Raw genomic sequence first — 24,677 nt, 5'->3', positions numbered from 1 at the left:
GTTCTCATTTAGCAGTAGTAGAATGGGTACCGGGATGCCACAAGTGGGCAAGAGGAGAGGGGTTAGGGGTGACTACCCACCCAACGGTACTCCCTGATTCTCTATGGTCCCCATCACGTCAGGCCAGCTGCGGTCTCCTCGCACCATATCCCGATGAGCTCCGAGCAGGCACTGCGCTGCACCGCCAGGCCACCGCTGGGATGTTCGGCATATAAGAAGGGTGCAGCTTCTCCTTGATAGGAAATTCTGGTGTTCTCCCATAACTGAAGGGCTCCTTTTCCCATGAAGGAACAGGTAGAAATAGGATAAACCCTGGAAATAGAACTTAAATAGGACTAGGTGTAGGAGCTGCAGCAGCATGCGTCCTCTCTGCTTCTCGCCTAGACCATGCCCAATTTTTTATATTTTTTTATCTTTTCAATTTCAGAAATTTGAAACTCTTGTTGGAGAAAGAGGGGCACAGTTAAGTGGTGGCCAAAAGCAAAGAATAGCAATAGCCAGAGCTTTGGTGAGAAATCCTAAGATACTTCTCCTGGACGAGGCCACCTCTGCTCTAGATACTGAAAGTGAATCCGTTGTGCAGGCTGCCTTAGATAAGGTATGTATGATGTATGTTTTGTTAACCAAAATATTGGCATTTTGATAAAGGTATTCTACCAAAACATGCTGTTGGGTAATTTAAGTTATATTTATATTGAATGCTGTTGGGTAGTTTAAGTTACATTTATATTGATTGCATTATTTTTAGGTCAGTAAAGGACGTACAACAATTGTGATCGCCCATCGCCTCAGCACAGTTTGGACTGCGGATCTAATTGTGGTACTACAAAATGGCTCAGTGACTGAGCAAGGCTCTCATTCGGCATTAATGGACATAAAAGGAGTATATTATAACCTTGCAACAGCACAGGTACAGTGGACATTTTGCTGGTCGTTTCAATCTACGCAAACAAAATCTAAAATCAGTAGTATAGGTCATGTATGGTTCCTGCTACTATTTACAGTAATGTGAAGTAATGCAGGGAGTTAAATAATAAAGAATAGTCCCATGGTACAAATACTGGTTTTATACATCGAAATACCATAGCGGAGTTATAATACAGACAGAAATATAAATAAAAGATCATCTGTGGTGCCAGAATCAGACCAGAAACAAAGTTTGGGACTCAGTGGGAAGCTTTGTTGAGAATGTAAAAAATAGGAATAAAAGGCTGTAGGCACACAGGCAGTATGGCCACACCGTCAATGTCTGCAGTCATGGCACACAATACACTAGAATTAAGTTACATGATTTATTGGCAAGTACAGTGCTCGTGGCACATGTCAGAAATGGAAAAACATAGATTGTTGCAAACTCTGAAGAAGACATTTTTAAAAGGCAAGGTGTAAAAGGTGTGTTAGTGGCTTGATGATTTATGCTATTTTTTTACAGTTTATACAAGGAATAGAAGACAGTAATGAAATAAAAGAGTCAGTAAACGGGATACCCAACAAGCCATTAGCGATAAAGTGCCCTAACTCACCTATAAAAAACAGCATAAAAGAGAGCAAGGAAGAAGTTGAAAATGAAGCACAGAATGAGAAAGAGGTAAGACCTTAATGGGAACCTGTCACCAGATTTTCCCCATAGAAAGTACGGCTATCACTTTTAAGGCCTCTTTTGCAGCATTCTAGTAAGCTGTATGTATGTCCTAATCCCCTATGCCAGTCACAAAAAGACCTTTTATTATACTTACAGGTAGGCGTCTCTGGTCTTGATTCGGTGCTTTCTCTCTTCTTATGATCGCCGACCTTGTTCTCAGCTTTGGTGGATGACGCTAGTGATAAGAGAATATGTTCGAAATCCGATCTCCAAACTTAAGTTCGACACAAATGTGGCACATTCGGATTCATGATCGTAAAGACTAGCACAATTTGTTAAATTTGGGAAAATCGGCGACATTCGGCGAATTTGCACGGGTACGTGATTGCGAGGCAACTACAGCGTTTTTAACAGTTTTGCTAGCATTGTGCTTGTGTATGATGAGCAGGGGGGCGTGGTAGATGAGTGGGGGGGCTGATGATGGCTCAGACCAGGTCAGATCAGTGGCGCACTGTGTTGTTTTTTTTATCTGTAGATGGTAACTTTAAGTCAAGAAAGCACGACTAGCCAATCAGAGCGCAGGAAGTATCCACAGTGTCCCAGACACAAGGTCTTCTGCAATTGGCTGGTGAAATTGCATGTCCTCTCTATATAAAAAGTGGCCATGTTCCCTCAGCACTATTTTATGCATGTCATACGTGATAGATGCTGCTCCTGCACCAAGCTCCTGTTTAATGAGAGATATTAGCTAGATAGATGGGCGCTTCTGTGGAAGTCAGATAGTGTAGATAAGTCATGTGCTGTGTACCTGTTCAATCGACCTTACAGCACTGTTTTTGTGCAATTACTGAGATTCTGACAGAAAGAGCAGGGCTCATTTCATAGTACAGTGTTGTGCACTGGTTGTACTGTCTTTGCTCCATGCAGGAGTATACCTTCAATCTATTTTTGCACTTGCTAATGTGATAAAGCAAGCAAGTCCTTGTAGGCCACTTTTTAATTTGTGTGGTTGAAATTCAGCTATCTGCAGAGCTTGTCAGTTCAGAGCTTCTGAGTGCAGAGCACAAAAACCTTTTTTTTTCGTTTGCTAATGTGGTAGTGCAAGCTGTGTTACCCCAGTTTGTAATTTTTTGGGTCGGTGAACTTTAGCTGTATGCACAGTAAAACAAATATATTTTTTCTGTTGGCAGGCAGAGTCCACCAAAGATTTTTTTTTGTGTGACAAACATCATATACTGTGCTATACGTCAGAAACTATATTAGTGGCGGTGAACTTCAGCTGTTTTCAGAGTAAAATAATTGATTTTTTGTCTTGCTAGGCAGAGTCCACCAAAGATTTTTTTTGTGTGGCAAACGTGATACACTCTGCTAAAAGACCCTTACTATCTTAGTGGCTGTGAACCTCAGCTGTTTTCAGAGTAAAATAATTGATTTTTTGTCTTGCTAGGCAGAGTCCACCAAAGTTTTTTTGTGTGGCAAATGTCATACACTGTGCTATATGTCAGCTACTACATTAGTGGCGGTGAACTTCAGCTGTTTTCATAGTAAAAAAAAAGTTTTTTTCTTTTGCTAGCCACATTCCAAAAAACTTTTTTTCTGTCTCAAACGTGTTACACTCTGCTATAAGCCACCTAGTCCTTTTAGTGACGGTGAAATTCAGCTGTATTCAGAGCTTGTTTAGAGTCAAAAAATCAAATTTTTTTGCTGTTCCTAATGTGATACTGCAGGCTAAATCTGAGTTTGAAATAGTTTGGAGAATATCTCATATGTTATACAGGCCTCATCCGCAGTAAAAAAATACTTTCTTCTATTACTAAGGTCATACACTAGGGGACATCTCAGGATGACAAGGGAGGGTGGTTCACTGTGATTGAGGGGGTTGGCGATACCAGAAAAACTGTTAGTTAAGGTGTTAGTGAAGGCAAGGAACAAATGGAAGAGGAAGAGGTGATGGGCGATCAACAGTCAGAACATGAAGAGGATAATCATCCCCTCTCTGTTCATGTTTGGCAGGAGGGGACAGAGGAAACAAGCATCAGAATTACCCAGCCACCAACACAGCATGGGCTTGAACCTAAAGAAATAGAACGACATATGAATGCATTCTTGCTGCATTATCTGCAACATGATCCCAGTATAATTATGATTCGAAATAGTGCTGACTACTGGTGAGTAAATTTTGCCAGATACTTCCCACCCTGGAAAGGGACTTGCGAATGCTGGAGTATCGAAATACGCTTTTACACAACCGTAAGATAGTTTTTCCCCAAGCCAGCAGTGAGTCATGCAGAGTTCATTGCAGCTCTACACTTCCAACCTCTGGCACGTCAATTCGTCAGCACCAAAATATTAGCAGCAGCAGTAGTGTAAGTGGAAGAAACAATTTCTGTGAGTCTTTTCACACATTTTTTAGACCAGCTCGTGCACCTGCTCAACAGATTACTAGTCTGACATGTGGTGAATGACTGGAGAGGATGGTGCACTCCTGATTGAGTCTCCATCTGCTGGGTTGGCTGTAGTGGAAGAGGTTTTGGTCCCCATTATGCTACTTCTACTCCAGTGAAATTGATGCCACTTTGGTGGTTTTAGGCCCTAGTTTATTAAAATGTGAACACTCCTGATTGGGTCTCCATCTACTGGGTTGGCTGTAGGTATCTTTCCTAATTCTACAATTTCTACTGTACTAAAATTGATGAGACTTTGCTGGTGTCTGCCACTAATGTTTGGAAATCTGGTGAATCCTGATTGGGTCTCCATCTATTGGGTTGGCTATAGTTGAAGCGGTGTTGGTCCCCATTATACTACTTAAACTCTAGTGAAATCGATGCCACTTTGGTGGTTTTAGGCCCTCATTTTTTTAAAAGTTGACACTCCTGATTGTGTCTCAATCTATTTGGTTTGCTGTAGTGGAAGAGGTTTCTGTCTCCATTATACTACTTCTACTCTAGTGAAATTGATGCCACTTTGTTGGTGTCTGCCACTACTTTTTGGAAATGTGGAGAATCCTGATTGGGGCTCCATCTATTGGGTTGGCTGTAGTGGAAGAGGTTTTGATCTCCATTATACTACTTCTACTCTAGTGAAATTGATGCTACTTACTGGGTTGGCTGTAGGGGAAAAGGTGTTGTTCCTAATTCTACAATTTATACAGTACTGAAATTGATGCTACTTTGTTGGTGTCTGCCACTAATGTTTGGAAATGTGGGGAATACTTATTGGGTCTCCATCTATTGCGTTGGCTGTAGTGGAAGAGGTTTTGATCTCCATTATACTACTTCTACTCTAGTCAAACTGATGCCACTTTGTTGGTGTTAGGCCCTAATTTAGGGAAATGTGAACACTCCTGGTTAGGTCTCCATCCATTTGTATAGTTATACTGTAGTGAAATATATTATTTGGTGCAGATATTGTTCTCCACAAAGGAGTACACAAACATGATGAACTCAAAATTGGTTTTGAATAAACAACCATCAGCCGCCCCATCAAACGCATCTGCTGCTTCCGTCTCCTCTGTTACTGTGCCAAGTATTGTCACACAGGTCTCCGACCGCAGAACTCATGGTTGTATACTCTCTCCAGTCAGGCTGAGTGAGAGCCCGTCAGCTGTAACAGAAGAGGACATGCCTGCTGTGTTTGTTTCACCGAGCACACCACATGTTTCTCAATCCACCAAAACATCTCTTCCTTCACCTTACTCACGGTCTAGTAGTTTGTCCATTTCACCATACTCCGCCCTGCAGCCAGCCCTCGGCCCCACAGTTGTGGTCAGGTAAAAGATTGTTTAATCCTACACATAACAAAGCTAAGAGGTTGAACTACACCATCTCCAAGCTGTAGGCCACGGAAAGGTCTTAAACCCTAATTTTCTTAAATGTGACCAGTCCTGATTGTGTCTCCATCTACTTGGTTGACTGTACTGGAAGATGTCTCAGTTCTAAAGTTCTAATTACACTATTTCTACTGTAGTGAAATTGATGCCACTTTGCTGGTGTCTGACACAAATTTTTGGAAATGTGAAGAATCCTGATTGGCTCTCCATCTATTGGGTTTGTCTGTAGTGGAAGAGTTGTCGGTCACCATTATACTAGCTCTACTCTTGTGAAATTAATTCTTTGGTGCAGATATTTTTTGTCACAGGGGTACACAAGATACAATCCAAATTGGTTTTCTTAGTACCGTGGTATATAAAGCAGGCTATATTTCATATTTTAATTTTTCAGTGCTGATATTGTTCTCCATATATGGGTACAAAATAGTAATGAGAGAGCACTAAATGTGCTTAACTTAGTGATTCAGCGGGTTTCTCAAAATCTACCCAGATCTGCCAGAGCTGTTTGTGAAAGTACAACACATGTGTGCCCATTTCAGAAAGTCAGCTATTGCTTCCACCACCTTGGCAGTGCTTCAGCAGCATTTGCCGCTTCCAGCTCACAGACTGTTGTGCGATGTCACCACATGTTGGAAATCAACGTTGCAAATGTTGGGAAGGATTTGTAAGCAGCAGAGGGCAGTTGTTGAGTACCAGCTTCAACATGCCCATCGGCATTCAGGTCAGCTTCCGCACATAAGATGGTCAGGGGCAATGACGCCATAATTAGCGTCACCATCCTGTTTCTCTGTCTACTGAAACGCTCGGTGCTCACAGTTAAAGAGGAGGCATTGCAGTCGGAGCAAGGAACTATGCAGCCCAGCCTCATCTTATCTCAATGCGGAATGTGTGATAATGAGGAGGAGGATGAGGAGGAGAACATGGACAGTCATTCTCTTGGGGAGGACAGGGAAGTCTTGGCTGTCTTGGAAGTCTTGATACGCCTCTTTCAGTCTGTGGAAAAGCTGTATGAGTTTTGCTTAATGACCTTAAACCGTGGCTTTGTTTATGCACGTTATTTATCAAAATGCATTGCAGATCAGGCCATTGTCCAATTCTGTAGTCCTTAAATTCAAGGCGTTAAGAAAGATCTTTGTCTGTAACTAAGCACCACCAAGAATTGTGAGCTGATGTTGGACGGGCTGCCATTGCTTATGCAACAAGCTGCATTAGAGGACTTCCTGGGAGAAATGACACCTGAAGTAGATATGGTTTCCCTCTATGCCAGTCCTTTCACCGAGCGAAAGACTATGGCTGTGGTGAAAAACAACACTCACCGAGAAGCAGTGTCAGACTGAAGAACATTGGGCCCACCAAGGATCTGATTCTGAGGGACCACCTTTCTTCCCCGCTAAAGAGCTCCATAGCAGCAGCAAGGTTTGTGCTATGAACTCTCCTGAAGGAAAAGCCAGGGCCCCCCTCCAGTTCTCTGGTGGGCCCGTCCACTCCTGCTGAGAAGCGTCCCTGACTAAGAAAAGTGTGTGGGAAGGTTTCCAGACACTCTATGGCTGTTTTTTTTTTACTGTGGACTGGCTCCGTTCCATCCCTGGCCACATTCACTTGTTCACGTGTTTATGATTAGGCGGTCCTTCCCAGTAAGTGCACTGGGGAGGGCACGGGTAATGTTCTGGGACCCGTGCTTGTGGAAGGCAGGGACGACACCGGGAGAAATTGTGGTGGCTGAGGACCGAGTATGGAGACCCGGCCGCCACCATGAGGTTTTGAAAAGCTTCTGCCTCCACGAGCCTAAAAGGCAACATTTCAAGTGCAAACAGCTGTCCAGAAATATGGCAGTTTAGTATTGCGGCTGGTGGGTGGGTGGCTGGCTGGCTGCATACTTGCGCATGCATTCCAAGTAACAGAAAACTATGGAGATAGATGGCCTCATCATCATCACAACCTGAAAGGTTTGCGCTATGAACTCTCCCGATGGAGAAGCCAGGGCCCACCGGAGGATTCTCTGGTTCTCTGGTATTCCCATCCAACCCTGCCAAGAAGCAGCCCTGGCTAAGAAAAGTGTGTGGGAAGGTTCCTGGACATTCTATGTCTGCTTTTTTGCTGTGGACTGGCTCCCAATTGCCCAGCGTATCCAGTTCAAACTGCTAACACTGACGTACAAAGCCACCCATAACCTTTTTTCTCCGTACATCTCTGAACTAATCTCCCGATATATTCCCTTACGTAATCTCCGGTCCTCCCAAGACCTCCTTCTTTCCACACTTATTTGTTCCTCAATAGTGATGAGTGAGCAAGCTCATCTCGCACTGATCAGTGCTTGCCCAGGCATCTCACTGCTCGAGATGCTCGGCGCTCGCCGTGTATTTCCAGCGTTGCTCGGCGGGAGCTCGGGTCTTCTCCCTGCATGTTTGGTGCTCTTTACAGAGCCATTAAACATGCAGGGATTGCCTGCCACTCACAGTAATGCTGTAGCCATGCTGATTGTGGCATTACAGTGATTGGCTGGCCGCACAGCTTCATCAGGTCTATATCAGACCTGGTGCCGCCATTCTCGTTACAGTCACTCCGGAATCAGACAGTGTAGGGAGAGATGTTGCTGAGCTAGGGAGAGATTTGCTTGTTTCTAATTAGTGTAGGTGTACCAAACTATGTTAGAAACACATATCCATCTCAACAAACAGTCCTTTTGAGGACTAATCCATCTGCAGAGATATCAGGCAGGCAGTGTATATAGGCAGGCAGGCAGGGTATATAGCAGACTGCAGTGCACATAGCACAAGAGGCTCCATTCCAGTTTTGTCTGCTGCTGCTGTTAGATATTTCTAGAAATAGGCCCAGGTCTCAGGGGCCAGGAATAATTTTCTTTTGGATCTTAATCCTCATTATTTGCTTAAAAAGCAATCCAGAGAACACCGTTGTTCTGCGCCATTTGCTTGTTGGCACTGCAAAATACCGCCAAGTCCTTTCCATATTACAGCGCTAGCAATCCAGCTATTTAAAACTGTGGTTTGTCCATCACACGGATCACATATAACTGCGCTGAAAATACTGCCATTTCTGGCATCCATTAAAAATTTGTTTCAGTGTGTCAGTGAAGCAATTGACACCAGTTTGCTGTTCAAAATAGTTACCTACTGCATATTCCTTACCCTGATCCTCCTTCCTCCCACAATGCCGAGTGCCCGGGGACAAATGATCCCACAATTGGACACTCTGAAGAGCTGTTCACTTTTCCATTCATAGATTCAGGCCTCTCGCCCGGTCCACTTGAAGCAAGGCAAGAGGAGATCGCGTGTAGCGATGCCCAAAAATTTGAGCAGCCACTGTCACACAAAGGCGACGGTGGGAAAGTGTCACAAGAGGTGGACGATGATGAGACACAATTGACAGAAAGTCAGGAAGAGGACCAGGGTGCGGAAGTGGAAGACGAGGTGGTGGATGATATAGTAACTGACCCAACCTGGCAGGAGGACATGCAGAGCGAGGAGACCAGCACACAGGGCGAGGGAGGCAGAGCCTTTTAGGCTCATGGAGATGGAAGCATTCCACAACCTGATGGCGGCGGCCATCCCTCGGTACTCGGTCCCCAGCCGCCAATATTTTTCCCAGTGTGCCGTCCCCGCATTACACAAGCACGTGTCCCAAAACATTAGCCGTGCCAATGCAGTTACCGTTAAAGTCCACCTAACCACGGACACGTTGACAAGTGCTTTTGGGCATGGACGGTACATCTCGCTGATGGCACACTGAGTTAACATAGTGAAAGCTGGGACCCAGTCGGACCTTGGGACGGAACACGTCCTCCCGATGCCAAGGATTGCAGGCCCTAGGTCAATCTGGGTTGCCCCCACGGTCTACAGCTCCTGCACCTCATCCTCCGCATCCTCCTCCTCCTCTTCAGCCGCCATCTCCGAAATGACCACATCAGTCACAAGCTGGAAGCACTGCAGCACTGCCTCGGCCAAGCGGCAACAGGCTGTGCTGAAGCTAATATGCTTAGGTGACAAACCTCACAATGCTGAAGAGTTGTGGACAGCTCTGAAAGAGCAGGCAGATCTGTGGCTCACACCACTGTACCTAAAGCCAGGCATGGTCATGTGTGACAATGGCCGGAACCTGGTGGCGGCTCTGAGGCGAGGCGAGCTCACACACGTACCATGCCTGGCACATGTGCTTAACCTAGTGGTTCAGCGGTTTCTCAAATCCTACCCGGAGCTGCCGGATCTTCTTTCTAAAGTATGCCACCTATGTGCCCATTTTAGAAAGTCACCTACAGCTTCTGCCGCCCTTGCCGTTTTTCTGCCGCATTTGCAGCAACCGGCTCACAGACTGGTGTGTGATGTCCCCTCGCATTGGAACTCTACACTGCAGATATTGGGAAGGATTTGTGGGCAGAAGAGGGCAGTTGTTGAGTACCAGCATCAATAAGGCCATCGGTATTCAGTTAAGACTCCACACATAAGACCTCAGGAGTGGACATGGATGTCAGACATATGTACCATCCTCCAAAACTTTGAGGACTCCACCAAGATGGTGAGTGGCGATGACGCCATAATTAGCGTCACCATCCCGCTTCTCTGTCTTCTGAAATGCTCTCTGCTCCCAAGCAAAGAGGATGCATTGCAGGCGGAGCATGATGAGATGAAGCAAGGAACCATACAGGGTGATTACACACAGCCCAGCCTCATCTCATCCCAACGTGGATTGGGTGACAATAAGGAAGAGGAGGAGGAGGAAAAACAGGAGCTAGTTTCATGCGATATAGATGGTACTACCTGCACAGCTTGTCATACAGTCTGTTCAGCGTGGATGGCCAGAGGACAGAGAGGAGGAGGAGGAGAGCATGGTCAGTCATCCTCTTGGTGAGGACACGGAAGTCTTGCCTGTTAGTAGTCTGGCATGCATGGCTGAGTTTATGTTATGCTTCCTTTCCCATGACCCTCGTGTTCTCAAAATTTTGGGTGACAGTCATTACTGGTTTGTGACACTTCTAGACCCACGCTACAAGGAGAACTTTATATCTCTTATTCCTGAGGCGGACAGGTCTACAAAAATGGAGCAGTACCAGAAGGCCCTTGTTGCAGAACTATTAAAAAAAAATCCCATCTGAAAATGCTGGTGGCAGAGGTCACACTTCATTGGATAACCAAGGAGTACAGGCGAGAGAGACATAACTCCAATCCAGCAGAGGCCGGGGAACACTGTCAAAGTTCTGGGAGTATTTTCTCAGCCCCTCCCATAGCACAAGCCCTGAGGCGCGGCGTACTCTCACAAGGAGTGCAAAGTTTAAGAAGATGTTGAGGGAGTAGCATGCCGACCGTACCAACATACTCCGTTATTCCTCTGTGCCTTATTATTATTGGGTATCCAAGATGAATACGTGGAATGATCTGGCTCTCTATGCCATGGAGGTCCTGGCCTGCCCTGCCGCCAACGTTTTATCAGAGTGGGTTTTTAGTGCCGCTGGTGGAATTATAACTGATAAGTGCATCCGCCTGTCAACTGAAAATGCTGACAGGCTGACTCTTATAAAAATGAACAAGGGCTAGATTGGGCCAGACTTCGCAACACCACCGAATGATAGCAGCGTAACATAAACTCAAATCCAGTGTCTATTTTTGGGAGATGTATTCCCTTACACCTTTACACACCCAGACATGGGTATACACTTCCTTATTTTGGCTATTTGCTCTTGTCCTCCTCCTTCTCCTCATCCTCCACCACCATATCACCAGGGTGACCGTGGTCCGTGATGCAACACCCACATAATTTTTTTAAAGGGTGTTTATGATGCCCGTAAAAAAATTTTACCCCTAGGTGACAAACCGTACAATGCTGAAGAGTTTTAGACATCTCTGAAAGAGCAGGCAGATCTGTGGCTCTCACTACTGAACATACAGCCAGGCTTGGTCATGTGTGGCAATGGGCGGAACCTGGTGACGTAGAAATGACAGCCAGAGTAGATACAGTTTCCCGCTATGACAGTCATTTCACCGAGCTAAAGAATATGGCTGTGGTGAAATACAACTCCCACTGAGAAGCTGTTTCAGATTGAAAAACATTGGGCCCACCAGAGGATTTGATTCTGAGGGCTCACCTTTCCCCCCCACTCAAAAGCCCCATAGCAGCTGCAAAGTTAGCGCTATCATGAACTCTCCTGATGTAGAAGCCAGGGCACACCAGAGGAGTCTCTGGTAGGACCGTCCAACCCTGCCAAGAAGCAGTCCTGGCTAAGAAAAGTGTGTGGGAAGGTTCCCAGACACTTAATGGCTGATTTTTTTACTGAGGTGGAAACCCACGCAAACACGGGGAGAACATACAAAATCCTTGCAGATGTTGTCCTTGCTGGGATTTGAACCTAGGATCCCAGCGCTGCAAGGCTTCAGTGCACTGCTAACCACTGATTCAATGTGCTGCCATTCACCCTCTGATATCTAAGAGGCTGGAGAAACTTGCACCTACTGCCACTCTATCTTCAGCTCCTTTGTTAGAAACTAATGTATTTGGGCAGCCACTCAGTCTACCAAATAAAATTCCTGAGAAGGAAATTGGGGATGGCTTCGCTACTGGTAATGGGGGCAGTGCAAATATCATGGCATCGTACCATAGTTTACAGGAAATATTCCAGGCTGGTAGGAGGCAAGCATATTCAGACAGAAATGTACCAGCAGTAATGTTCAGGGACCTGTGCTTGTAGAAGGCGGAGACAACACCGGGAGAAATAGTGGCCGCTGGAGACCGAGTATGGACGCGAGGCATGAGGTTGTGAAAAGCTTCCACCTCCATGAGCCTAAAAGGTCACATTTCAAGTGAAAGCAGCTTTAGAGGACTTCCTGGGAGAAATGACAGCTTGAGTAGATATGGTTTCCCAAGTTCTTTCACCAAGCTAAAGAATTTTACTGTGGTGAAATACAACTCAGCAAAAAAAGCTATGGACTGGCTCTGTACTGTCCCTGGACACATTCACTTGACCACGTGTTTGTGGGTAGGCGGTCCTTCCCAGTAAGTTCACTGGCGAGGGCACGGGTAAAGTTGTGGGACACATGCTTGTGGAAGGCGTAGACGACACCAGGAGAAATAGTGGCGGCTCGGAACCCGAGTATGGACACCCTGCTGCCGACGGCATGAGGTTGTGAAAAGCTTCCACCACCACGAGCCTAAAAGGCCACATTTCAAGTGCAATCAGCTGCCCAGAAATCTGTCAGTTTAGTATTGCGGCCTGTGGGTGGGTGGGTGGGTGGCTGGCTGGCTGGCTGGCTGCATACTTGCGCTTGCATTCCAAGTAACAGAAAACTAAGCAGATGGTGGCCTCTATCATCATGGACTCACCTCGGCACTATGAACTCTCCTGAAGGAGAAGCCAGGGCTCACTGCAGGAGTCTCCGGTTCTCTGGTGGGCCCGTCCAACCCTGCCGAGAAGCAGCCCTGGCTTTTTTAATGTGGATCGGAAGTTCTTATGCATGTTTTTTCTCAAACTGCATTGCAGATCAGGCCATTTCCCAACTCTGTAGTCATGAAATTAAATGCGCAAAGAAAGATGTTTGTGTGTCAAAGCACCACCGACAACTGCGAGCTGATGTTGGACGGGCTGCCATTGCTTCTGCAACAAGCTGCATTAGAGGACTTCCTGGGAGAAATGACACACAGAGTAGATATGGTTTCCCTCTATTCCAGTCCTTTCACCGAGCTAAAGAATATGGCTGTGGTGAAATACAACACTCAGCAAAAAAAGCTGTGGACTGGCTCCATACCGTCCCTGGCCATATTCACCTGTCCACGTGTTTATGGTTAGGCGGTCCTTCCCAAGTGCACTGGGGAGGGCATGGGTAATGTTGTGGGACCCGTGCTTGTGGAAGGCGGAGACGATACTGGGAGAAATAGTGGCGGCTGGGGACCAAGTATGGACACCTGGCAGCCGCAGGCATGAGGTTGTGAAAAGCTTCTGCCACCACGAGCCTAAAAGGCCACATTTCAAGTGAAAGCAGCTTTAGAGGACTTCCTGGGAGAAATGACAGCTGGAGTACATATGGTTTCCCAAGTCCTTTCACCAAGCTAAAGAATTTGGCTGTGGTGAAATACAACTCAGCAAAAAAAGCTGTGGACTGGCTCTCCCAGTATCGTCTCCGCCTTCCACAAGGTGAAAGGACTGGCATAGAGGGAAACCGTATCTACTCTGTGTGTCATTTCTCCCAGGAAGTCCTCTAATGCAGCTTGCTGCAGAAGCAATGGCAGCCCGTCCAACATCAGCTCGCACTTGTTGGTGGTGCTTTGACACACAAACATCTTTCTTTGCGCATTTAATTTCATGACTACAGAGTTGGGCAATGGCCTGATTTGCAATGCGGTTTGAGAAATAACATGCATAAGCACTTCCGATCCACATTAAAAAAGCAGCCATAGAGTGTCCGGGAACCTTCGCCCACACTTTTCTTAGCCAGGGCTGCTTCTCGGTAGGGTTGGACTGGCCCACCAGAGAACCGGAGAATCCTCCGGTGGGCCCTGGCATCTCCTTCAGGAGAGTTCATAGTGCCGAGGTGAGACCATGATGAAGATAGAGGCCACCATCTGCTTAGTTTTCTGTTACTTGGAATGCAAGCGCAAGTATGCAGCTAGCCAAACAGGCAGCAATACTAAACTGCCAAATTTCTGGGCAGCTGCTTGCACTTGAAATGTGGCCTTTTAGGCTCGTGGTGGCAGAAGCTTTTCTCAACCTCATGCCGGCGGCAGCTGGTGTCCATACTCAGGCCCAGGATCCTCATAAAAATGGGGTACAGTTAGAGCCCTCCTGTTTGTTTTTTCTATCTTGTGTTTTGCAGTCACGTGACCATCTGCCTTTATATTCCAGCTCCGCCTTTCTGGCTGTGCTGGACTTCAGTGTTTTACTGTCTCTCTAGCTTGCTGCTTCTGTGCCTATCTCTGTCAAGTTCGCTTGGTCATCTGGGTCCTCTAGTACTTTTAGTCAGTTTGTCTTTTTGTGTTCTGCAACAACTTCTGTTTATGAGGTGTCCCATTTTTTGTTCCAGTCCTTAGTTCTTTTAGGGACCCCTCCCTTAATTCTATAGGTCTTCGTTCAGACTAGCCGAGGACTAATGCGGGTCTGTTCTCTAGGAACAGGCAGCCCGCTACATCGTAGGGATTCAGCTTAGTCTTACTGTAGGGACAGCTTTCCCCTATCTTTCCTTAGTACATGTTGCAGATCATAACGGTAAATCCAGCCCAAAAAAACTCATAGGAATGAAATTCGGGGATCAGTATGGTTTCCGTCCAGGATTTGGCTCAACTCCTGCAGGGATTGTCTCTGGAGGTGGCCGAGCTTCAGCAACACGTAAGTAGCTGTCCTGGAGCGCATTTTGTTGAACCCAAGGTAGGACGGCCTGATGTTTTTTATGGTAAACAGCAAGATTTTTTTTCCTTTATAAATGCTTGTTTGTTATATTTTCCTTTGAGACCAAGATCCTCTGGGAATGAATCACAGCGCATTGGTTTTATTATGTCACTTATGCGCTATGAACCACAGGGTTGGGCCTTTTCTCTCCAGCCTAATGATCCGTGTTTAAGGTCTGTTGAAGAATTTTTTTCTGCTATGGGGCTATTGTATGACGATCCTGATCGAATCTCATCTGCTGAATCAGAACTTAGACGTTTGAATCAGGGGTCAGATGATGAAAATTATTGCACACACTTCAGGAGATGGGCTTCAGAAGTTAAATGGAATGATCCGGCGCTGAGATGTTTATTTCTTGCTGGTCTGAGTGAAAGGGTTAAGGATTTGCTAATTGCATTCCCTGCACCTGAGACTCTGCAGGAAGCTATGCAGTTAGCTGTTTGTATAGACAGGAGACTGAGGTGCAGGCTCAATGAGGTAAAGACTCCTGTAATGTCAGGTCCTAGTACACAGAAAATCTGCCCTGTCGATGGGGAACTGATGGAGGTTGGAGCGATGTCACTCCGTCCTCAGGAAAGAGACCGGAGATTCACCGAGGGATTGTGTCTTTATTGTGGTAAAGCTGACCATTTGATTAAGTATTGTGAGCGTCGTTTAAGTAAAGAAAAAAAAAGGTCAGTTACGCCCATATAGCTTGTTTACGCTCTGCAGGAGAGTTTCTTTCTGGGAGTACTACTCTACAGGGAGATTTGATTGAATTTCAGGTATTTGTGGATTGTGGTTAAACACTTAATGTGATTGATAAAGGGTTTTTGGAAAACCTTAAATTGAAATACAAACCTTTGTCATCACCTATTTCTGTGGTTGCAATTGATAACACTCCTTTGAAATGTATTACTCACAAGACATGATGCATTTCCCCTCACTATCAATGGAGTTCACGAAGAAATTTTGGACTTCGTTGTTTTGGATAATTTGCCCTCTCCAGTTGTTGGACTGGTCTACTAATGTGATTAAGTCTTGGAGTCCGAAGTGCTATGATAAATGTTGTAATGGTCGCATTGCGGCTGTGGAAAAAGGCGAATTACTGGTACCTATTCAAGATTTTTGGAGGGTTTTTTTCGGAGGAGGAGTCGCAAGTTTTACCTCCTCACAGGGATTATGATTGCGCCATTGAGTTTGTTCTGGGTGCTACTCTTTCCAAAAGTCGCTTGTTTAATCTGACTATCCCTGAAAGAAAGGCCTTGGAGGAGTACATAGAGACTAGCCTGGCTGCTGGACACATTAGACCTTCTAAGTCACCTGTGGCAGTTGGATTCTTCTTTGTTAAAAAAAAGGACGGCGGTTTACGTCCATGTCTGGATTTTCGTGAAATTAATAAGATTACCGTACGCAATTCCTACCCATTGCCGTTAATTCCTGACTTGTTTAACCAGTTAGTGGGAGCCAAGTGGTTCTCCAAAATTGATCTCCGGGGGGCATACAATTTGTTACGTGTGAAGGAGGGTGATGAATGGAAAACTGCTCTTAACACTCCGGTAGGTCATTTTGAGAATCTGGTGATGCCTTTTGGTCTTACCAATGCACCTGCATTTTTTCAGAACCTTATTAATGACATCCTGAGACCTTTGATTGGTAAGAATGTGGTTATCTATTTGGATGACATTTTGATTTATTTACTAGATCTAGAGTCCCATTGGCTGAGTGTACGTGAAGTTTTGCAGTTATTGAGTGATAATTCACTCTTTGCTAAGCTGGAGAAATGTGAGTTCGCTGTGCAGAAAATAAATTTTTTGGGCTACATCGTCTCCAGTGAGGGCTTTGAGATGGATCCTGTGAAGGTTCAGGCTGTGCAGGAATGGCATAGGCCTATTGGTTTGAAATCTATACAGAGATTTTTGGGTTTTTCCAATTATTACAGGAAATTCATTAAGAATTTTTCTGTAATTGTTAAACCTCTAACTGATCTCACCAGGAAAGGTGCGAATACGGCCCAGTGGACCACTGAGGCCATTGAAGCGTTTGAGAATCTCAAAGAGAGGTTCAGTTCTGCCCCTATCCTTATGCAACCTGATGAGACCAAGCCTTTTTTGGTCGAGGTCGATGCATCATCGGTGGGGGTTGGAGCAGTTTTGTCTCAGGAGAACAAGGGTGGAGTACATCCTTATGCCTTCTTTTCGAAAAAAATTTCGGAAACCGAACTGAATTATGATGTTGGAAATTGGGAGTTGCTGGCTATTAAACTTGCGTTTGAACATTGGTGTCATTTTTTGGAAGGCGCTAGATTTCCTATTCAGGTTTTAACAGATCATAAGAATTTGATCTATCTGGATGCTGCCAAGCGCTGGAATGCCCGTCAAGCTAGGTGGGCACTTTTTTTTTCTCAGTTTCATTTTTCTGTTGCCTATATCCCTGGTACTAAGAATGTTAAAGCCGATGCTTTATCTCGCAGCTTCTCTCCTACAGTCGGTGTCGAGGAGGAGGAGAGCATTTTACAGAAAGGAGTTGTGGTGGCGGCTTTGGACTCCGTTTTGGAGAATGGGATTCTGAGTGCTCAAGATGATGCTCCATCTAACACTCCCCATGTGAGGTTGTTCGTGCCTAGAGCCTTTAGGAGAGATTTGTTTGTGGAGTGTCATGAGTCTCGGTTGGCAGGTCATCCAGGAGTTTCGGAGACTAAGAGACTTATCAGTCGCAGTTTTTGGTGGCCTGGATGGCAGAAGAAAATCATCAAGTGGGTGCGTCAGTGTACTGTGTGTGCTAGGTCAAAGGCTTCACATACTCCTGCTGCGGTGCTACTTTGCCCTCTGGAGGTTCCTAGTGCGCCTTGGACGCATCTCACTATGGATTTTATTACTGATCTTCCTGTGTCCGAGGGTTTTACTGTCATCTGGGTGGTCATGGACCGTTTTAGTAAGATGTGTCATTTGATTCCATTCATTAAGTTGCCCTGCGCCAAGACACTCGCTAAGGCATTTGTTAAGGAGATTGTCAAGCACCATGGCGTTCCCACGGATATTGTTTCTGATAGAGGACCTCAGTTTGTGACTCGCTTTTGGCGAAGCTCATCAAGAGAATGCCAAGAGTGTGCAAAGCAGTCATCAAAGCAATAGGTGGCTACTTTGAAGAACCTAGAATATAAGACATATTTTCAGTTGTTTCACACTTTTTTGTTAAGTATATAATTCCACATGTGTTAATTCATAGTTTTGATGCCTTCAGTGTGTATGTACAATTTTCATAGTCATGAAAATACAGAAAAAACTTAAAATGAGAAGGTGGGTCCAAACTTTTGGTCTGTACTGTATTTCCCAGGAAAACCCATTTTGGATTCGTTTTTGTGAGTTTAATTGTGAGTCCATAAAAGTGGCGTAATACCTCTGACAACATTGTTGACAGCAGTGACTTGGGAGTCAAAAATGCTTCCAGGGGTCTTCCCCATGCTGTTCCCATGTCATTTGAGCACGTTCCCATCGATTTTGGCAATTTTTAGGCCATCTGCAGACTGCCTCGCTGCCACCTCACCTGAACACCACTAGAGCTAATGCAACGCCACAACATACTGTCTCCTTCCCCACCATCCGGTATAATGTAAGGCTGCAAGTGCAGGGTCTATAAGACTTAAGATGTAATATGGCACCTTGGCAAAGCCCAGTTATGTTCTCCCTCAGATATCTAACAATAACAAACAGGTCATGCTGGAGAAACTTGCAACTACTGCCACTCAGTGTCTTCAGCTTCTTTGTGAGAAACTAATGTTTGCTCAGCCTGTCTACCAAATAAAATTCCTGAGGTATGGAAATTGTGGATGGCTTTGCTTCTGGTACTGGTTGCTAATACCAAACCATGGCATGCTATTGACTGGATATTCCTGGCTGGTTAAAGAAAAGCTCATTCCAACAGAAAAGTACCAGCAAGCTAAGGAGATGGTGGCCTCTATCATCATGAAGGAGTTTGCTCATTGTCTAGTAGTCTGACTTTTATACTAAAGATCCTTCTCATTTTCATAGTTTTAAGTGAGCATGCAGAGACTGTGGCTTCTGCAGCAGCGCATCCAGGCTTGGAAATTGCTGTACCATCAGGTTGAGGATGCGAGCCATGCAAGGAACATGTCTGAGTTTGCCCCAATGTAGGGACACCACAGGGTTTGCACCATTATCGCAAACGACTTTCCCTTGCTCCATGCTCAGTGGAGACAGCCATTGCTCAAACTCGGCCTGGAGAGCAGTTCACAACTCTTCAGCTGTATGACTGCGATCTCCAAGGCATATTAATTTTAACACTGCCTGATTGCGGTGAGACCTGGCTGCACACAAAGAGGTGGGGGGATTCTCTCTTCACTGTTGGGACATGTGTCTCAGTAAGGCAGAGGTTGAGGGCACAGGTGAAAGCCCTAGAGGAGGTGGAGGATGCAGAAGCACTGGAGGAAGTATTAGATACAGAGGTTTGTCTCGCAAGCCTTGGGGATTCCAACACTTGCTGTCTAGTGACACCTTGGTGTCTAGTGGTTTTGTTTGGCATCCCCTGGTGTGTAGTGGTTTAGTTCTCCAAACCCAGCTGTTTAGTAGGTTAGTTTTCCAACACCTGTTGTCTTAATTAGTTTAGTTCTCCAACCCCTGTTTTCTATTAGTTTAGTTCTCCATGTTCTCATATGTATTTGTTTCATTCTCCAACCTTAGCTGTTTGGTAGTTTAGTTCTCCAACCCCTGTTGTCTTATTAGTTTAGTTCTCCAACCCCTGTTGTCTTATTAGTTTAGTTCTCCAACCCCTGTTTTCTATTAATTTAGTTCTCCATGTTCTGGTGTGTATTTGTTTCATTCTCCAACCTTAGCTGTTTTATAGTTTAGTTCTCCGATCCCTGTTGTATATTAGTTTAGTTCTCCATGTTCTGGTGTGTATTTATTTCTTTCTCCAACACATCAATGCCCAACCCCAGGGGTTAACGTGTGGTGACGAGGGTTTGGATTCTTCTCGGACCGTACTTCATCCGGGCCCGGATTAACTGAAAAAATTTTTAGACATTGCTATACATGCTTTCCCCCTCTTGAGTCTGTAAAGCTTTGGATCAGACAGCTGATGCCCTGGAATAGAATGTGTGAACAGCTCTGCAGACTCGCCCATCTGTGCTTCCCCATAGTCAGTTGGCCGGTTGTAGAGTTGTGACGTGGGTGAAAACAAGGGTAATTGGGATGCCACCCCTGAGGACTGTACTGTGTGTGATGTTAAGGTGGAGGAAGAGGAGCAGAGGCCACTTGATGCAGCGCTTGTCATCTACTGGAGCACATGTTCTTCCTGCCCCTCATCTACAAGGCGTACCACTTTGTGACTGCCAAAGAAAGGGAGTGAAGTCCAGTAACAGAAGTTTTCAAAATGCTGCACAATTGCTCACTGCAGCAAAACATTCCTACTTCTCATCTCTAATATCATACGTGTTTCACAAACCTAAACAACCATTCAGTACTTTCAAGTCCCTCCTCTGTCCACCAGCTCCCCCTCCCTCTCCTCTCCTCTCAGCTGAAGAGTTAGCCTCATTCTTCAAGCAGAAGATTGACAACATAGGGCAAAGCTTTTGCTTAAAGCCCAAAAGGCCCCTTCTTATAATGACTCAACTCTCCTCCTCCAAAACCAGCCTTCTTCGCCATCACGGAAGATCATCTTTACTCTCCAAATCACATCTCACCACCTGTGAACTTGACCTAATACCATCCCACCTCATTCCAAACCGTACCACAGTCTTCATCCTAAGCCTATCCATCCTCTTCTACCTGTCACTATCAACTGGCGCCTTCCCCTCATGATTCAAACATACCTCTATCACACCCATCCTCCAAAACCCCTCCCTTGACCCATCCTATGTTTAGCATCTCACTTCTCCCCTATGCCTCCAAACTACTAGATCAACATGTCTATTTTGAACTGTCCTCCAACCTCTCCTCCCGCTCCCTCTTTGACCGCTTATAATCAAGTTTCCGACCTCACCATTCCACTGAAACTGCCCTGACTAAAGTCATCAACGACCTACTAACTGCCAAATCCAAACCAGACTACTCTGTCTTCCTCCTTGTAGAACTGTCATCTGCCTTCGACACAGTAGACCATACCCTCTTACCACAGACTCTCATCTCTCGGCATCACAGACTTTGCCCTGTCTTGGATCTTTTCATAGCTAACCGACAGGATATTCTGTGTCTCCCACTCACACACCACCTCCTTATCTCACCTACTATGTGTCATTGTCCCCTAAGGTTCAGTTGTAGGACCCAGGCTCTTCTCCATCTACACTTTTGGGCTGGGACAGCTCATAGTCTCACTGCTTTCAGTATTACCTCTATGCTGATGACTCACATATATACCTCTCTGGACCTGATATCACCTCCTTACAAACCAGAATCTCACAATGTGTGTTCTTTCATCAACTGTGCTGGCCGATTAATCCACCTGTCACTCTGCTATTCCCAGGCTTCTCCCCTCTGTCAATCCCTGCCCTGGCTCCCTGTTGCCCAGAGACTCCAGTTGAAAAGCCTAACTTTGGCATACCAAGCCATCGAAAACCTGTCTCCTCCATACATGTATGACCTAGTCTCCCTGTACTATTTACCTGCACGTAACCTCCTATCCTTCCAAGATTTCCTTCTCTACTTCCCTCTTATCTCTTCTTGTCACAATCACATACAAGATTTGTCCCGTGCATTTACGCTACTGTGTAACTCTGTACCCCAACACATCAGACTCTCGCCAACTGTGAAAACCTTGAAAAGGAAGCTGAAGACCCACTTCTTGTGACAATCGGTAACCCTCGCTCCAGCATACCGCTGCACAACTAGCTGTACTCTGACTTAAAGTATCCTCACCCATCCCTTGTAGATTGTGCGCCCTTGTGGGCAGGGTCCTCTTTTCTTGTGTACCTGTCATTGAGTCACTGACGGTGACTCCTTTTTGCATGTAAAGCGCCACAGAAAAAATGTCGCTGTAATAGTAATAATAATTATAGTACTTGTACTCTGGGTCAATTGATGGCACTTTCCAGGTGTCTACCCCTAATTTGATGTGTTTTGGCAGCTTTTGGACCCATTTGAAGGTGTTGTGTATGCATTTTTTTTAACCCCCATTGAATCCTATGGCTTTCGGTTATGTTAGACGAACATTCGACAATTAAATCAGCGAATATTGTAAATTCGGTGATCGTAATCTGAACCGAATATTGAAACATTCGCTCATCTCTAGATGACGCGTCCTGCGCCTGTAACATACCTGGCGGCGTCCTTGCATAGTGGTCCATCTCCCACTGTGCAAGAGCGCGCACTTGATCTCCAGTCCAGAATGTCTCTCTGGCTTCCCTCCATGCTGTCTGTTTGTGTCTGTTTCTGCTGCTTAAGGGCGGCGCCCGATCACTTCCTGCTTTTTGTACCTGCTGCAGGCACACCCCTTGTGCGTCCTCAGCCTATTGCTGTCTGTCACCTGGTATTTAACCCAGCTGCTCCAATCAATCCCTGCCTGAGCATCTTGCCCTGTCAGTTGGCTTTTGTCGCTGACATGCCAGGTCCTGTCTATGTTACCTGTCTTGCAGTATCTGTTCCCATGTCTGTACTGTGTCCTATCTGTGTACCCTAACCTGCAGTCTGTACACATTCCTTGCCTGTTCGTTCCGCCTTCCTGGAGGCTGTATTTCCAGGCCAGTCTGAACACGCTTCTTGCCTGTTCGTCCCGCCTCTCTGGGGGCCGTATTCCCAGACCCGCTCCTGTATCCCGCTGTAGTGTCGGTCTCCTCCGTACACTCAGTTCCAGTCTGAACTCTCTCCTATCTTTTACCTGTTTTGCCTCTATGTCCGTCCCTTCCCTTTTCCTGCATTGTCTGAACCTGTACCTAACTCCCTCTTGTTGTCGCTGTACTTCAGTTGTGAGTTTTGTGCTCTCTCGTTACTTCTTTGTAAGTATCTAGTTTGTTTCTGGTTCCGCCTTTCCCTTCCTGCCTGTCCTGTGTGAACAGTGTCCTGTCTCCTCTGCCCTGCACTGACCCTTTGCTTGCTGCTCCGGCAGTCTCGCTCTGTTCCCTCTTGCTCGCTACTCCTGCAGTCTGCTCTATCCCTCTTCCTCACTGCTCCGGCAGTCTCGCTCTGCTCCCTCTTTCTCACTGCTCCGGCAGTCTCGTTCTGCTTTCTTCCTTTACCTCACTGCTCCGGCAGTCTCGCTCAGCTCCCTCTTTCTCACTGCTCCGGCAGTCTCGTTCTGCTCTCTCCTTCTTTCTCACTGCTCCGGCAGTCTCGCTCTGCTCCTTCTTTCTCACTGCTCCTGCAGTCTCGTTCTGCTCCTTCTTTCTCACTGCTCTGGCAGTCTCGTTCTGCTCTCTCCCCTTTGCTCGCTGCTCTGGCAGTCTCGCTCTGCTCACTCTTGCTCGCTGCTCCGGCAGTCTGCTCTGACCCCTTGCTCGCTGCTCCGGCAGTCTCGCTCTGCTCCCTCTTGCTCACTGCTCCGGCAGTCCTACTCTGCTCTTACCCTTTGCTCGCTGCTCCGGCAGTCTCGCTCTGCTCTTACCCTTTGCTCGCTGCTTCGGCAGTCCTACTCTGCTCTGACCCTTTGCTCGCTGCTGCGGCAGTCCTACTCTGCTCTGACCCTTTGCTCGCTGCTCCGGCAGTCCTACTCTGCTCTGACCCTTTTCTCGCTGCTCCGGCAGTCTCGCCCTGCTCCCTCTTGCTCACTGCTCCGGCAGTCTCGCCCTGCTCCCTCTTGATTGCTGCTCTGGTAGTTTGCTCTGACCCTTTGCTCGCTGCTCCGGCAGTCTCGCTTTGCTCCCTCTTGCTCACTGCTCCGGCAGTCCTACCCTGCTCAGACCCTTTGCTCGCTGCTCCGGCAGTCTCGCTCTGCTCAGACCCTTTGCTCGCTGCTCTGGCAGCCTCGCTCTTCTCTGACCCTTTGCTCCGCTCCTGGCGGTCTCGTCTTGCTCTGCTCTTGCCCGCCGCTCCGGGCGGTCTCAACCTGCTGTGTTTGTATACCGCTTCTGAGGTTCTGTTCCAGAAGTCCCAGTCTGTACTGGGTCCTATCCTCTCTGTGCTCCAACCTGTTGTACGTGCCAGTACCTCCCCATCTGCATACCAGTGTGCCAGCCTAAACCTTCCAGTTCCTGTATTCCCCGGTGTGGGCCAACAGCCGTGTCTGCAGTCTGACCTGGAATAGACCCTGGTCCCTCTGCTCGGTCCCTCCCTGGTGCACTGGCGTCGTATGCCGTCGTGCGATCTTGGTCGGATCGGGCAGACACTTAGTTACGCCCTTCCAGGCACTCTCCGGTACGATACAGTGGAATCACTACAATCACACGCACACGCCGCTCAGCCCGGGCGTGTGCATTACAGCGCCATTCACACAGTTTCTCCCATCGTGCTCCTGCACAAGCACACTTCTCTCTACCCTGCAGAGGGGCAGAGCAAAGCACTGTAGTGCTCATGCACTGGCTTTACCTATGGGTCATTGGCACTCTTTGCCCTTGCATTCGCATTACAGTACTTTGCTCTGGCCTCTGCAGGACAGAAAGAAGTGCACCTACGTAGTAGCCAAATGGAGGACCCTGCGTGGATGACGCAGGACGCATCATCCACATGAAGAAGTGATGGAGGACGGCGATCACAAGAAGAGAGGAGGTGCCGGTTCAAGACCAGAGATGCCCATCAGACTGGACCGATCGTCTGTGAGTATAATAAAAGATCTTTTTCGTACCTTGCATAGGGATTGAGGACATACATACAGCATACTGATCTACTGTATCATAGGGCTTAAAGGTGCTGTTGGTACTTTATATGGGGAAAATCTAGTGACTGATTCCATTTCAATATCTACTTTTTATAATTCAACACAAGATAAGTAATACAATTTCCATATACAATAAAACATAA

At 46.4% G+C, this 24,677-nt stretch overlaps 1 protein-coding gene across 9 annotated transcripts in view; it reads left to right on the top strand.

Moving 5' to 3' along the window:
* LOC141265127 (ATP-binding cassette sub-family B member 5-like) overlaps window positions 1-24,677 on the top strand; it is a 1,418,963-nt gene that overhangs the window by 604,647 nt on the left and 789,639 nt on the right. For 2 of the 9 annotated variants that reach the window (XM_073677804.1, XM_073677806.1), the window contains exons 14-16: window positions 428-598; window positions 749-910; window positions 1,433-1,588. The exons of the other annotated variants lie outside the window; for them this stretch is intronic. In XM_073677804.1, coding sequence (XP_073533905.1) covers window positions 428-598; window positions 749-910; window positions 1,433-1,588 — 489 coding nt within the window. The remainder of the gene's footprint in view (window positions 1-427; window positions 599-748; window positions 911-1,432; window positions 1,589-24,677) is intronic. 9 annotated transcript variants of the gene reach the window in all.

The sequence above is a fragment of the Phyllobates terribilis genome, unplaced genomic scaffold, assembly GCF_046119375.1.
Source record: "Phyllobates terribilis strain yellow unplaced genomic scaffold, ASM4611937v1 Scaffold_4__5_contigs__length_816908805, whole genome shotgun sequence".
NCBI lineage: Eukaryota > Metazoa > Chordata > Amphibia > Anura > Dendrobatidae > Phyllobates > Phyllobates terribilis.
Note: the sequence above shows the minus strand (reverse complement) of the source record. Positions and strands in the feature narration are given on the sequence as shown.